The 14,967-nt window shown below is 41.6% G+C and overlaps 1 protein-coding gene across 5 annotated transcripts in view; it reads right to left on the bottom strand.

Annotated features, from left to right (window-relative positions):
- Positions 1-829: 829 nt before the first annotated feature.
- The window catches only part of FYCO1 (FYVE and coiled-coil domain autophagy adaptor 1), a 53,824-nt gene continuing 39,686 nt past the window's right edge, over positions 830-14,967 (bottom strand). For all 5 annotated transcript variants that reach the window (XM_013303124.3, XM_027793600.2, XM_055806109.1 and 2 more), the window contains exons 15-18: positions 8,676-8,771; positions 6,529-6,739; positions 5,127-5,236; positions 830-4,712 (exon numbers count right to left, since the gene is read on the bottom strand). In XM_013303124.3, the coding sequence (XP_013158578.2) occupies positions 4,637-4,712; positions 5,127-5,236; positions 6,529-6,739; positions 8,676-8,771 (493 nt within the window). In that variant the 3' untranslated portion in view covers positions 830-4,636. The remainder of the gene's footprint in view (positions 4,713-5,126; positions 5,237-6,528; positions 6,740-8,675; positions 8,772-14,967) is intronic.

The following is a 14,967-nucleotide window of genomic DNA, read 5'->3' as shown; positions in this document are numbered from 1 at the left end:
CAGTCTTTGCAGGTCCTTTGTACTCCAGGTTAGGCTTTGTTGGATACTCTGTCCTAGAGAGAAGCCCCTGAGCGTGGTGTGGTGGCTGGTGCTCCTGCTGGAGCACAGGGACAGGAAGCATCGCAGCCTCCACCTCAGCAGCCTCCACCTCAGCAGGAAACTCCTGTGAGGAAACAGAAATAACTGAAGAAAGCAGCAATGACTGGTCATGACACGGCTTGCTGTCCTCCTGACCCCATTCAGATGGCCCCAGTAGCTCAGAGGAGCCCACCCGCTTACCACGTGCCCTGGGGCTGGGACTACAGATGCAAATGCATTAGCGACAGGTGAACAGTGCCTGCGCCTCACACATCTTGCCCTCCCACAGCCATGCAACGTAATGCGGGCAAACAGACCCGGCCGGGACCGGAGGGAAGCCAGACGGGAGCCCTAAGCTGAAGAGCAGCGCTGCTCAGGGGCATGGACAACAGTGAGTGTGTAATTGCTGTCCTTGAGGGTGCTTTGTTTTTACCTTGACGGGGAAGCAAAGGCAGATGAAGGTGTTTCTCAGCCATGGGGCTGTGCCCTTGCTGAGGCAGGCTCAGCTGCTCCAAGCCACCAGGACATGGTGATACTTCCTCTAGCTTGGGGACTGGCTCACTTAATACTTATTTAATGATCTCTGCTGTTGCTCTGTTGTACTGTACAGACGCAGCCTTTCTCCACCAGCATGACAAACTATTTTCCATTTTCCTTATCTTGTAAAATTTTTTCCTGCTTAGAAGTAGATCAATCATCTGACTTACATTCCAAACAAAGCTATCTCCGCAAGGCAGACAAGGGACACACATTCTCAATGATAGAGAATTTTATTTTTTTAATTCCTGAGGTTAAAAAAAGAAAAAAAAAAAGCATCAAGAAACATTCCAGTACACAACCGTCTACATCTCTGTAACTGTACAGAAGCTGGTATACATAAATCTCTTTTTCCCCTATCTGGAGCATGAAGTTTGATGTGAACTGGGTTTGCAATTCTTTGGCAGTTAAGACCAAAAGATGTTTCTTAACAAGTTATAATCTCAGTGACTGAGCATAATTAAAACTATAGTGCAATTTCAATTTTAAGAAAGGAGTGAAGTCAGGCTTTTGTAGCTTTGCTATTTTGTAACATGGTACACTCTTGTGCAATACATCTCTGATTTTTCATAAAGCAACATTGAATAATGCTGAGTAAAGGAACACTGTCATTTTCTTAAAGCAACTACTACATTCCTTCCTTCACATAAACTTCTGCATAACTAAAAAGACTACATTCCATTGCTCCAGCACCCAGGAAAAACACCCAGTTGCTTATGCTGACCACAACGTATATACTCTCTTTGTCCCCTGAGTGTGACATCCCCTGCAATTAATTTCATGATCAATTTAAAATATTTCTTTTCTCTTAATTGCATTCCTGAGGATAATACAAGGCCCAACTCAACTAGCCACCTGAGCACCTGTAAATAGATTTATCAGCACCCCTGGCACAGCTCACATGAACAAGTGCTTTATGAATGGAGGTATAAGGTGCTTGAAAGAAATAATCGCTTTCACAAACCTATATTTGTGCTAAGTCCTTTATTGGGTTTCCATGGCTCCAGTAATAAACTGTCCGGGACATTCAAACAAAAGGTCAGTACTAATGACAGGTTCTTTACTGTCTTCTCTGCATGGCCTCTGAGATGGAAAAGATTCCCCCTTCTAGCTGACATGAGGGGATTCCTGTTCTTGAATAGCTGCTTTAAACAGTTGTGCTCCTGTCCACTTGTTGTACCTTATTCACCTTTTGAAACTTTTTCTCCTTCTTAAATGCTCTCCTCTGTTAGAAGCAAATCTTTTCTTTTCATCTTTAAACTACAGGTTCTGGGTCCCACTCTTAGCCCTCTTTCAAAAAGCAAAATAAGCCATAAAACTACTCTCATGGGGCAGGAAAATGTGAAGAAAAGGTACCGCAAAGACTCAAATGCTAAATAAAAATAATTCAGTGTTTTTATTCCCCTCCTCCCAAGCATATGCCTCAGTCAACCTCAACACTGTCTACATAAAAGATTTGCAGGGAAACATCTGGCTTACTAGATGGAGCCAATTACTTTAAGGGTTGCATAAACAGTGGCTAAAAAATGTTTGCCACAGGATGAAAAACATGTTAAGAACTGGGATGCAAAGAGGAGATCAAGAGGTAAGTCTGTCAAATAATTCTGAATGGAAATATTTCAAATACCTTTGAGGAGAGATGTATTTTCGCCTAAGATACTTGACAATGTCCCTTTACCTTACATTTGGCATTTTAAGAAAGATATCCTAGTAAGATTAGTATTCTAACTAAAACAACAGAAAAACGCATTTAAAAACCATACCTAAAAGCTTAAAGGAAAACTGCAGCAGACTTCAGTAACAGCTCAGTGAAATTGCATAGCGTATGGTACACAGTACTCCATTTTTAAGCAATAAATAATCTCTTTTTGCCTAATTAAATATAAAACATAGCTTCAACACTGAAATATGCCATAATTCATGAAGTGATCTGTGCGCCGTTTATTGCCTGTTTATTGCCCTCTTCAGTCTCTTGTCCATCTCAGTTTTCATGCACACAGCCAGGTAAGGGTTTAACTGCATTTCAGCCTGTTCCCTCAGGAGGGGAGTAAACCAGCTTGCACCCTCCACTGACCCCTCTGCCTGGCAGAGGCTGCGGAGCACACCACCAACATGAGAAGAGGTGTCTGAAGGGAAGGGAAAGGGAAAAGCTATTGATGAGCCAGACACCTAAAATCTAGGTGCTCCATGAAACGTAATCATTCTTTTACGATCTTTTTCAAGCTCACTGTATTTTATACATTGTTAACAACTGGAATGAGTGATTAGCAACCTCTAGCTTTATCTGCAGTATTCTTTTCTTTTGTATGATCAGAAATTTCCCCCTACCTCAGCTGCTGCCACGTAAATGTCCAACACTTGTCTTGTGATGCCCACCTTTCAACCAACCAGCTTTTCCACGTAGGAGATCCCTTATGAGTAATGGATTTGACCAGCAACACATAGACACCAGCTGGACGCTCCTGACTTCATTCCCTAGCTGAGCTGATCCTTCCAATTCCCTGCCCTTGTTTTTACATTTACAAATTTTCTGCCCCTTTCCTCTCTCCTAAATCACTTGCTTCAGCTTGTGCTTGCCCTTTTTCCTTCTTTCCTCTCATGTTTTATTTTCTGACTCCCACCACAACCCCTGTATAGCAGCTACAGCTGCCACCAAGAATCTACAGGGTTCCTGGCAGACTGTGCTGTTCTTCTACCAAATGCTGCACAAAAACCTTCCAGGTCTGAGGTTTCCTTGGGAGAACAAGAACTTTAAGAAATCAGACACACCTGAAATGGTGAGGAGGGCTGGCTCGGGAGAAAGAGCTTTTCTCCTTTCTCCTGCTAAGTGTTTTGCCTTTCCCTCAGAAGACAGGATTTTAAACCAGAAAAATCTGCTTTCAGATATTTTGACAAGAAGTTAAATTCTATATAGAAAGCAGATGGTTTGTATGGAAATTCTGTATGAATGAGAACCCAGTCTTCCCTTAAAAGGTAGTGTTTACAGCCAGCTTTGTCCCCAAATCCAAGATGGAAAGTTAGCAGCTGGCTAGGGCAACTGCAAGGGTTAGGAAAGGGACAGAATACACTAACACCGGGTGGAGAGCTCATCAAGGCTGGATATGCATTTGGGTTTGGATGGACATTTTGAAAGCAATTCAAACTTTATTGCTATCTTCCACATGATCTGGAGAGACTGTTGACCTCCTTAGAAACTGTGCTTTCCTGTAAATGATGATGACTAAGGTGCTAAAGCAGGAAAAAGGAATGCTCCTCTTCCTAATATCACACAGTGAGCAGTACTTTATTCCATAAATGATACTCCTGATTCTGCCAATGGTACTCTCCACAACAGCTGGTTTCACTGGACCAGCCTGCAGAGTACAGTGAGCAAAAGTGAAAGGAGTTGCTGCTTCATGTTGTATTATTTTGTCACTGGTATTCAGTACCACAGCATTTGTAAAAGCCAGTTAAGACTTACCAAATCTTAGCCCAAATTGTTAAAAACCCTGTGTTTGTTGTTTATAAAACTTGGAAAAGATAAAAAATTCTAGATGGATTACGATATATGCCTGTGAAGATTGAAGTATTGCATAATTGTCGTTCTGACTGTAAAAGCAGTACAGCAGAACAGAAATGGTTATGTTTACTCAGTGAAGAGGTCAACAAAAATATGCATTTTTCTTTACATTTCCTTCTGAAGGATATTTTTTTGGAAGAAAAGTAATCCAATTTTCAGTAGAGAATTTCAGTTTGCATTTAGACACCCCCACACTTATTTTTCTCCCCGCTGAAAAAGATTTGGTTATTATTGACCTGTTAAATCAAACAACATGGCTTTTCAGCAATCTGTACACAGTACAGAATCATTAGTGTTCCTAAAAAGGCTTCCATTTTTTAGTGTATACATGTTCTCTAAGTGCATTGTAAGTATTGCATAGTTTCAAAGTCTTCAAACACAGTGGTAATCATAATGCTTACATGTACAGAAGTAATAGCATTTCTTAAAAATGTAATTTAAAATAACACAGTATAGTCAAGGCTATGGAAAATCGCTTCCATCATAGATGACAGGTCGCTCAACAGCCAAATGATAAAACACTCTTTTTGAGATAAACCTGTCAAGAAAAAAAAAGAGAGCAAGATGATCACTTTAGCTGAAGCCAACTGGACAAGAAGCCTTAAAAGTATATTCAGTCTTTCAGTTCATACTCAAGCAAAAAATTGTTGTTAAAAAGTATGCCTGTGCAAGGGCTGTCAGGTTTGTTGTTAATAAGATGACAATTCTGACTAAACTGTCTTGGAAAGAGTCACAGATTACTTGCTTACTTCTGTTTACCTTCCCAGAGGTTGAAACAGAAAAGTGGAATTCTCCTATGAAGGAAGAAAAAAAACCACCAACAAGCAAAGGTCAGGCTGAAGATCTTCTGGCCAGCCGGGACCAATTTCTCATACTTCCTTCTGAATGGCAGAATACTGGTACATCCGTAAATACAAGCCCATTTCACCTTTTGCACCCAGCTAGGACTTACCTAGAGAACGTGTTGTCAAATATCAGCGTGTAGATTCCAGAGTTTCTGACTTTCACCTGTCCTCTGACAGTTTCCTTATGAGAATTGCAGCGGGTCATAGGAATAAGAACCTGAAATTCAATACAATCAAAATGAAACTATTTGCCCTATAAATTGTCATTTGTCTTGAGAAAAATACTTAAATTGAGCCATCTTGAAACTCCCAAAGTGCATATGTGCCTGCAAAACCATTTACTTTTACTGATTAGCATTAAAAATTCACCCAAACAAAAATCCCACAGCGAGACAACTGTTTTCCTTTGATAACTTCTTTACAGCATTAAGCTATGGCTATAAATCGGCGCTTGAGAGATAGAATCAAATCCTGATCTTTTTAGTGTTAATCTAAGCAAGTTTACTAACATCAGCAATGCTACATTAAATCTATACAAATATATCCAAGAGCAGGATTTAGCTAAAGGTGTCTTTTAATATATGCTTTTATACTCCCTATATTATAAAAAAAGCTTTCTCAGCAAATCTTAATTGTTTATCTAACCTTACAGCAAAAGTGTGTGTAACCACCTATCTTGCTGTAAAACCCTAGCAGAGACAGTAGTCAGAACAGCAGCTGATGTAGATCAAGGATGACCCTATAAAATCCAAAGTTTTATCGAATGGATATATCAAGAGGAAAGCAACTTTTACTTTTCATTCAGCTTTCAGATTCAGAAAAAAAGGAGATTCTACATGGAATTAGTAAACATGGAGTGAATTAACTCATGCTGCATAAATGTCTTACTCTCACAGTGAAATCACAGCCTTAGAGTTCCCCCTACCGCCGAGTTGAACACTGCCTTGTCTTCATTAAAACACTGCAGTTAGCTGAGTAACACAGATTTACTTAATCCATAATCCTCATGAAATATGGACAAAGCATATAAAAACTGGTACCTTGGGCACTGGCAAAGCAATTTTGCATGCCATCAAGGCATTTAAATATATGCTTTGCTGTAAGAAATGCAGGTAACCCAATCAATTTATCTGTCTTCTTGTGACCTCTGCTCAAGAGCCTGGCAAGATCAGCCCTAAGCACCCCACAAATGAAGTAATATTGAGGAGGGAAAAAAGAAGAATTTTGCAGTCTTGGACTTCTATTTTTGCTTAATAATAGTGGCTGAATTTCAGGTGTGACCAACAGAAGCTACAGTGGTCTTCAACTCAACTTTTGCAGGCAACATCAAATAATTAAACACATAACTCTGCCTTCAGCAGAAGTGTGGCTTAATTGGAGAAGCAAGTCCTTAATGCAATAGCAACTGGCACTCATGTTGAGACCTCCTAGCCACACCTGCTGATTCCTCCAGGTGGCTGACTGTAGTGTACTACAGTCTCTAAGGTACTAAGGAAACAAAGGTCTTACTTTGCATTGATCCAGTGGTGTGTCTTCTGATTCTTGGTAGACAACGCTGAAAGATATACTTTTAGGGTCTGATGAAAAGATCCAGCTAATTGTCAGTCCCATCTCTGTAACAGTGATGGGAATGATACTGTAGGTGCTGGATTTAATGAACAGCTCTCTGTTACTTTCCCCAAAATTTAAGATCTCTTCCACTGTAAGGGGTAATTTGATCCTGTGAGAGAAAATACAATTACTTGAAGACATCCAATCTAATTACTCAAGACAGAAACAATAATCAATGCTTTTTATTTTCCATCTATTTGAGGCAGACTCCACAGCAACTTTGGGACAGGTCCACAAGGTACAGGAAAATTCAGCCTTGGACGAATGCAAGAACTACAGAAAAGATGACTGATATCAAGCACTCTCTCTGCTCTGGTAAATGTGTATATTATTCACTTACTTATTTCATTTTGACTAGAAAAATGTAGTGCTTGAATAAAACTTTTTAGAGTTACTAGATAAAAATAGTCTACTGCCCTCTACTGTTCTTTTGAAATAAAAATTTACGCAAAGAATAGTGACCTGATTTATTCACCTTTCTAGATATCATTCGTAAAGGAAATAGGGATGATCAGGCGTACAGATGGGACAAAGGGATGGAATGTGAACAGCAGCTCTGTCTAGATCCTCTGAAGCACCTAGTGCTACAGCTTGGTCTGTTTTACCCAAGCAAGCTGCATAAAAGCTGATTCAAAGTACTTCCAATTAAAAAGGAAGTTCTTAGCACCATGATCCTGAGTCCTGCAGCATTATATTATCCTACCTCATTCTGATATCTATTTCAGACTGCAAACAGTGAGGCCCTTAAACAGGAGAATGCTGCCTGCTTCCTTCAAGAGAAACCTCTTAATTTCCAAGAAGCGTGGAACTCACCTACATTACCCTAATTAAAACTAATCTAACATATCATTCTTTTAGCCAAACAAATCGTTTCCCAATCAATGAGCTCACAGTAAATCACAGCACTGTGATTTGTCTGTCAGCAGCTATCAAAACCCAGCACATTTACCAGAAGATATCACACAGTCACCATGATGATTTACTGTTCTAGAGTAAGGAGGAGTTCAGTTTCCAGCCATGACTACACAGGGATCGTGGCTGATTTATTATGGTAACCATTGTTACCTCCTCTCCGGCCAGAGAGGAAGCTCCATATAAAGTTTCGCTTACCTTGTTACTTTTTCTGTTTAACTGAAGTAACTGCTGGGGTGTCTCAGGTAATCTTTGATTTTAATAAACTAATGCTCACTCTTCATTTTGCCCTACAACCCAGCTATGATTTTAGTTACTGCTTCATTTACCTGGTTCTCCAAACAGCAGCAACAAGGTTGAAACATGGACTAATTTATCTCCCTGCAGTCAAAAGTTTAAAACATTCCCCATAAATAAGCCAAAATTTCTAAGCTAGGATTAAGGGGAGAGTGAGATAAGGGGAATGTCTCTAAGTCATGGGCATTTTCATGTTAGATTCCCTTCTTGGCTGTGCAAGTGAGATGCTGTATCACTACTGCACATGGACTATTGATTTCAGAGCAGGATACATGGAGAGAATTGTGTGCACACAGTTCACAGAAGCTGAGCAGAGGCTCAGCTGAACATCTTATGCTATGGCATACATCAACCAGAGCAGGCAAGACAGTTTCTGTAAGGCCACCAATAAATAATAGCTACATGCTCCAAAAGGCCATGAATTCCATCCCTGTGACAAAGGTCCAACTAGCACCACACTCCTTGACTTGCCCTTGCAGTTTCTTCCAGAGACTACCAGAACTACACAGCCTTCTCTCTAAGCCCCCTTCCTGTTCACAGCATCTCCTGCAGTAAGAATAAGAAGGAAGGTTTTTTGATGTGATGCGGACCCAGATTTTTCTTTCTTATTCCCCACCTGCACTAAAGTTTTTCAGGACTGAAGACAGAGAGCCTGGCTCATTGCTGCTGCTCTGTGTAGTTGAGCTATACTCTCTGCTCCTCCTCAAACCAAATTCTACTGTGGGACATAAGTGATCAGCTCTTCCAAGAGTCTGCAAGGCTTGTGCTCAAATAGCTGATATCTGAGCTCAGACTTTATTCTTTCAGCCTGGGAGTAATAAAACTGTTCCACTTACATGACTTCTCCTGACTTCAACAAGCATATCTCAGCATCTTGAGCAACTTGCCACTCTTCCGACTCATCAAATGTTGAAGAATTACACGTGCTGTTTCTAGGACAAGGAAAAAGAGGAAAGTCATGATTAACTACTAGTATGTGGTCAAATACCACCTGCATGCTGATGCCTCCCTAAAACAGAAACGTTTTGATAGTCATCACGCTAAATTCTAGAATTCTTATTTTACACCTTCTAGTGACAAAACTGTCTGGGTGAAACTGCAGCCCCATTCTGCTAACCACTGTGCACAAATGTAAAACTGTTCCTATCCCGGTTTCATGAGCTAAGAGGAATATAGACATCCAGAACTTTTCTCTACGGTTTTAAGATAAATCCCCTACTGAGACACTGCCAGGTTTTAAAGACTCCCTGGCAGGTGGAATTCTTTAAGGAGGGCAGACATGAGCAAAACAGTCTGAACTTGTTCTTGAAAGAAAGCTTGCGCAGGGATATCACGTGGATTTAATCTGTGAGGTGTTTTACAAAGAGATTATCCAGTTCCTTACCGTGACAATGATACACAAAACATATTTTATCACTATAGAATCACTACCATGTGTCTTCTTTTCATACAAGAAATACTGGATGGTTCAAACACAAATACACCAAAGAAGCTGCTACAAGATGACAAAGCAGGATGCCTCGTCCCCACCATGATGTGTCCAGGAGAGCAGAGGAAGCAGATGAAGAACTTGCTAACCACTCCTCACCTCAGAAAGGGTGCTTGCTCTGGGTGAACACTGGAATAGCACCAGCTATGAATTACAGGGCTGGGACACAGACAGAAGACTGAATCTGACAGTCAGTGAACAAATGCTGATAGTTTCCAAGTAAGTTAGGGCTTCCCTAACTGATACTTTGCTTCTCTGCATCTCAGTAGATTAGGCCATCATTCCCAGAAAAATGCCAAGGATTCTTATATACAGGGAACCAACTGGTCAGTTTCTTCCAAAAAACAGTGGAATCTAATAAAATGTAATATTACTTATATGTGCTTCTGAATCATCAAGTGTCGTCATGTAGCAGGGCATAATTGCCACATATTCCATAGACCAATTCTCAAAACCAATGCACAATTTGTTACTTTCTTTTAAATCCTACAGGACCTTGCTCTACAAGCAGCATTGCTGAGTAGAAGAGCAAGAGAAAATGTCTCCAGGTAACACCACCTTCAGCTGGTCATTAGCAGCATCTGAATATACTGTGTCAGCACATGCAACCACATGTGAGTTTAGTGGAGTGACACTACCGGTTGGAAACAGGAAGAATTTACTGTTATGACTGCAAATTAAACTGCACTTGCTGTCTACATGTTTCCTGAACTCATAAAGCAGTGTTATCTGTGGAATGCATGTTCTCTTACTCCTGTAGCCTTTTCGGTAATGTTTGACTTTGAAAAAGTCATACCACTACTGTTAATACCCTAAGGAGACAGCTGTGACCTGCAGGGAAGACTCAGACCTGTGAGTAAGTGCCAAAACCTGAGCTATAACCAAACACTACATGCCAACTGAAATGTAGAAATGACATACTACATGTTGGTTCATAAAAGTTAATATAACATCTATGCAAATACTTAGCAAGTGATAACAAATAATTTAATTGCTATCTTTATACAATTAGATAAGAAAACTGATTCTGAAAAAAAACCCTACAAAACTAAACTATAGCTTGTAAACCTATGTATATATTTTGCTTGCACAGTGGGAAGAGCAACAGATTTTATGCTGTGATCCACAGAATTGTCCCATTCCACCATGGTAAGTACACAGCTTTAACTTCACAGCCTTGAATTCATACAGACCAAGAGAACTACAGGACTACAGGCTTCCTGGAAGTGTCAACTCCATGATTTATCATGCAACGCCATCAGTTCCTCATTTAATTCACTAATGTCACCTTTCTTTTAGGACCCTGAAATGTAAATTAAACCCCAGGGCCAATACATTTTCCATGTTCTCCTCTAACCATGATTTTCCTTATTCCTGCTGCTGCAACCTAAAAGATGGTCAGGTGGTTAGCTTGCCACTTGGCTGCTCGAACCAATAAATTCACCGCACCTACTCACTATAGGGTAAGGGAAAACTAAGTCTCCTACTTTGTCTTTTAAACTCAAGCACATTACAATCACAAAGAAAATCCTGTTCCTTGCCATGATATCCCACAGAGTCCAACAGTTTAAAGTGAGCCTGGTAGCCTTATGTGGAAAATATGAGAAACACAGTCTCACGATTTAACTGGAGCGCTTGCGTCTCTGAGAGAATTTATTCTTGCATGACCTATTCACACTAGGTGGCAGCATTAAGGATGTTGCTGTAGCTTGCCAGGTCCCCATCTCAAGAATATGCAAGACTGTTTTCTCTTCTTTTTCTTTTCAAAGTGAAATGAAGTGGGGCTGAAAAGCAGGAAGAACTGAAGCATGGAAAAGACACCACAGCAAGAAGAGAACAGTTCTGGTTCAGCAAATCCTTGTGACAGATTGTCAGAGACTGGCAGAGTATTTTGAAGAAGCATTATATGCTCGTCCTGTTTTTGTGCTCTTCCTCAGGCATCTGCTTTTGGTCACTGTCCCTCAGTTGGATGGTCTGGTCCAGTGCTCCTGTTCTTATATATGGAAATCATTTCTTACAAATGATAGTAAAAATACTGTGACCAACATCATGAATGGCTTTGGGAGTTAAAAATAGGAAGTCCCTTCCAGAACTGAAACCCGAAGAAAGCTGGTTCGACTCTGCTCTCGACAATTTTCTGTTTTCATAAACACCTGAGGTCTGGCAGCTCAGAGCTAGGTGTCTAAGGCATCAGCTTCATGTGGCTGAGCAGTGAAATCCTGTAAGCCATTCATCTGTCAGCAGTGCAATGATTTCTGGAGAGAACTTCAATTGTCTAGAGCTAGAACTTTACTGAATTGTGTGAAAGCCAGAAACCTGAAACAGAGTAGAGGCTTTACAGAGCCCCTAACAGCTGCTTAGCCCAGCAAGCACCTCTGCAAATGTCTCTAATACCAAGAAACAATGGAAGGCGTTATGCTGAAGTGCACCAATGATTTCCTGGGCCTGCTGTTACCAGCAGGTCAGACCCATCCCACAAACCCTAACTTATCAGCCTTCCTCTCCAGCCCACAAAGAGAAAAAAAGAAAGAGGATGGTGAAGGATCAGAAGAAAGGATGCACAGATAGCCCTTGGCACGGGTGAGAAGAAAGGCATGATTTGGGATGGAGCACGGGGGATACAGAGCTCGCTGAGTTTTTAACAACGTGCAAGACAGTATCTTGCATGAAGGATTGTGTATGGGTGGGAAACGAGATAGCAGGGTTATGAGCAAACCCTGACACTTGTAGGGATGGGAAAGCATCACACAGGGAGCTGATAAAAAAAAAAAAGTATGGACATGAAGATCCACCGCTATGTCCTGTGGGTGACCTCCATATAGGAGGTCTCTATAGGAAATCCCAACCATTTCTCAAAAAAGATGTATGATTTAACTATGCTACATTATATAAGAAAAAAAAAAAAAGCCCAACCAAAACCAAAAAACAAAAGGACTCCCCGGCCTCAAAATTTGTTACAGATAACATTTATCTGTAAAGAGCAGAGGCAACTGGTGCATACAGAGAAAGCAAGCTAGGGAAACAATCGTGACAAAGGGATATTTCTGTGCTCCAAGGGAAAACATGCAAAATTTTTTGAGATTTTTTTAGTATTGTGATAACGGAAGAGGTTTGGTAAAGGCTCTGAGATGAAGACAGCTTTCAGTTGTCAGTCAAATGCTGCATTTGCAAGAAGTTCCGACAACAGGTTTCAAAATAACCACTTTGGGATTACCAGGGTGCTTTCAAGTTCCCTCCCCAGAAGGAGGCAGCAAACAGATGACTAGCGGAGCAAACACTAGTAATAGCGGCAAGCCACTGCCCCAAAGATCCTGAACACTGCACAGTCTGTACGCCACCAAGGTTACAGCCAGCTCTATGAGTAACCCTAGCTTTTTTCAGTTGTGAGGTATTTGCTCCCAAAACCAAGCTGTTTTTTTCTTAGATACCTTTGAATTTTCTCCTTGCACAGTTCTTCAGAGGCTATTGCAGGAAAATTGAGGCAGAATTATAGAAGAGGTATAGCAGAGGCAGTTTCTGGCTTGGGTTTACACCACTATCCACCAGGAGCCTCAGGCCTTCTCAGCAGAGCTGCTGCCTAGCCCCCAGTGCCCAGCCTGTACCTCTGCAGAGGCTGCTCCATCCCAGAGCCTCCCAGAGCCCGGATCCCTGCAGCCAGAGCGGTTTCTGCACACAGGGGGCTTCACAACTATACAATTAAACATTCTTCAGACTGACCCGCTCAGGAGTAACAGCTAGTCTCCCAGCCCTCTCCCTCAGACAAACTCACACAGCCCACCTCTATATTTACCATTATTTCTAGGTTACAGTGATAATTCAGTCATGCTATAGTGGCTCTCCTGCAGGCAGACTGAGGCAGGCCACCCAGTCTTACAGAGCTACATGTATGCAGACACACACAGCAGCCCTCACCATTCCGATGCCAGAGAGGGCTTCTTTGAGCAGTCCATCAAAAAATATTTTATGGAAACACAGTTTATGAAGCAAAGGAGGAAACAGGTCAAATTACAGTTAGGCTAGCAAGCTGAAATAAAGTATCTCTGAATATCTTTCAATCCCAATTTTATGATAAAGGGTTGAATACTGCTGCTACTGCAGTCGTCTTCGGTAGAGTTTATTAGAAGTTACACAGAAGTGATCCCAGGGTTCCTTGTGTATGTATAAGGGCAAATGGATGTCGGGAGGTACTGGTCTCCGTGGGAAGGCCATCCCTGCCTGTCAGTCTGAGAAAGGAGCATCTCTGATGACTGAGGAAGCAGCCCTTGCAATGAGATCACTGTGAATGAGGCTAACAGAGTAGATCAGATGAGCCCTCCATAAATGCATGATTAAGACATTTCAAAAGCAATTCTGGTTTTAAAGAATTTAAATGGGCCTTGATGGCAGAAAGGGCCAGTTGCTGGCCCTCTGCAACACAGTGGGAACTTTACCTTTTCTCAGGGCAGACATTCACACCGGTTTAGGGTACACATGCTACCACATAGCTTGGCCACCGCTTTATCATCCCTATATCCTATTTTGCATCTGAAAATAACCACTACAAGCAGGTGTCTCTTGCAACCTATTGTTCCCCTGTTTGACAGGAACAGTTTGTGAATATTTAACACCTTGCCACAAGTTTGTTTCTCCAAGACGGAGGAATTGCTACCACATGCAATGAAACACAAGGGAGAACTCAATTTTAAAGAGCCCCACAGGGCCTTGCATTTCTTGTGCAAGTAGTCTTCTTTCAGTAAATGATGCTGTAGGGTTAAGTCAAATTTGGTGCTGGAATTTTTAATACACCTTTACAGGTACCAAATTCAAGCACTCAGAGATACAACCATACCGCTCGCTCTACAGGACAGAGTCCCAGAAGAACTCCAGCTACTGTACCACAGGCTGCTGCGAAGATCTAACTGCACGGGCTAGTTTCTCTGAATACTGCCTCCCCCTCTTGCAGAATCTGTCCCCGAGTAAAACTACTACTTTTCTACACTAATCATAGCTTTTGCAAAATGAGTCTCCAACGGCTATCAAGAGTGGCAAGGCTTGCTAGGGAAGTGAGCACAGCTGATAAACACAACTAGGAAACACATCTAGGGAGCCACCTGAAATGTCACGTACATTGCATGCAGTACATTGCTTTATGGGATGTGCAGGTACTGGGCTCCTCCTATGAAGGAATACCCCAGGAAAGGTTAAAGAAAAGCTAAGGCTCATGCCAAGTTGTGGTGATGGCCAGGCATGTAGTTTAGTTACAAGGAGTGCACAAAAGATGTCCCTAATTACAGCAGAAACAACAGCAGAGTATTGATTTATTAAGCAGCATCGCCCTGGCACCTCCACTTCCCTGCACCCTCTCAGAGCCTCTTCACAACTGTTTCTTGTACACTTAGGCTGTAATTCAACTCCTACCCATGTCTTTGCTGCAAGTGCAAACAGCCACCCCTGCAAAGAGTAGGCCCCCTCTGGCTCCCTTGTAAATGCACAGAGGCTCTCCCAGCTTCTTCCCTTGACTATGAAAGAAAATTTAGCAAAAATACTAACTTTAACTAGAGATGGGATTGCCTTAAAGGTACCAAACTCAGCTGGGGATGGTCACCAACACAATACCTTTGTAGCAACCCCTAGCTCACCTCAGATGGGCAAGAAATCTG

This window comes from Falco peregrinus, chromosome 5 (genome assembly GCF_023634155.1).
Source record: "Falco peregrinus isolate bFalPer1 chromosome 5, bFalPer1.pri, whole genome shotgun sequence".
Lineage (NCBI taxonomy): Eukaryota > Metazoa > Chordata > Aves > Falconiformes > Falconidae > Falco > Falco peregrinus.
This window is presented reverse-complemented; position numbering and strand designations above follow the sequence as displayed.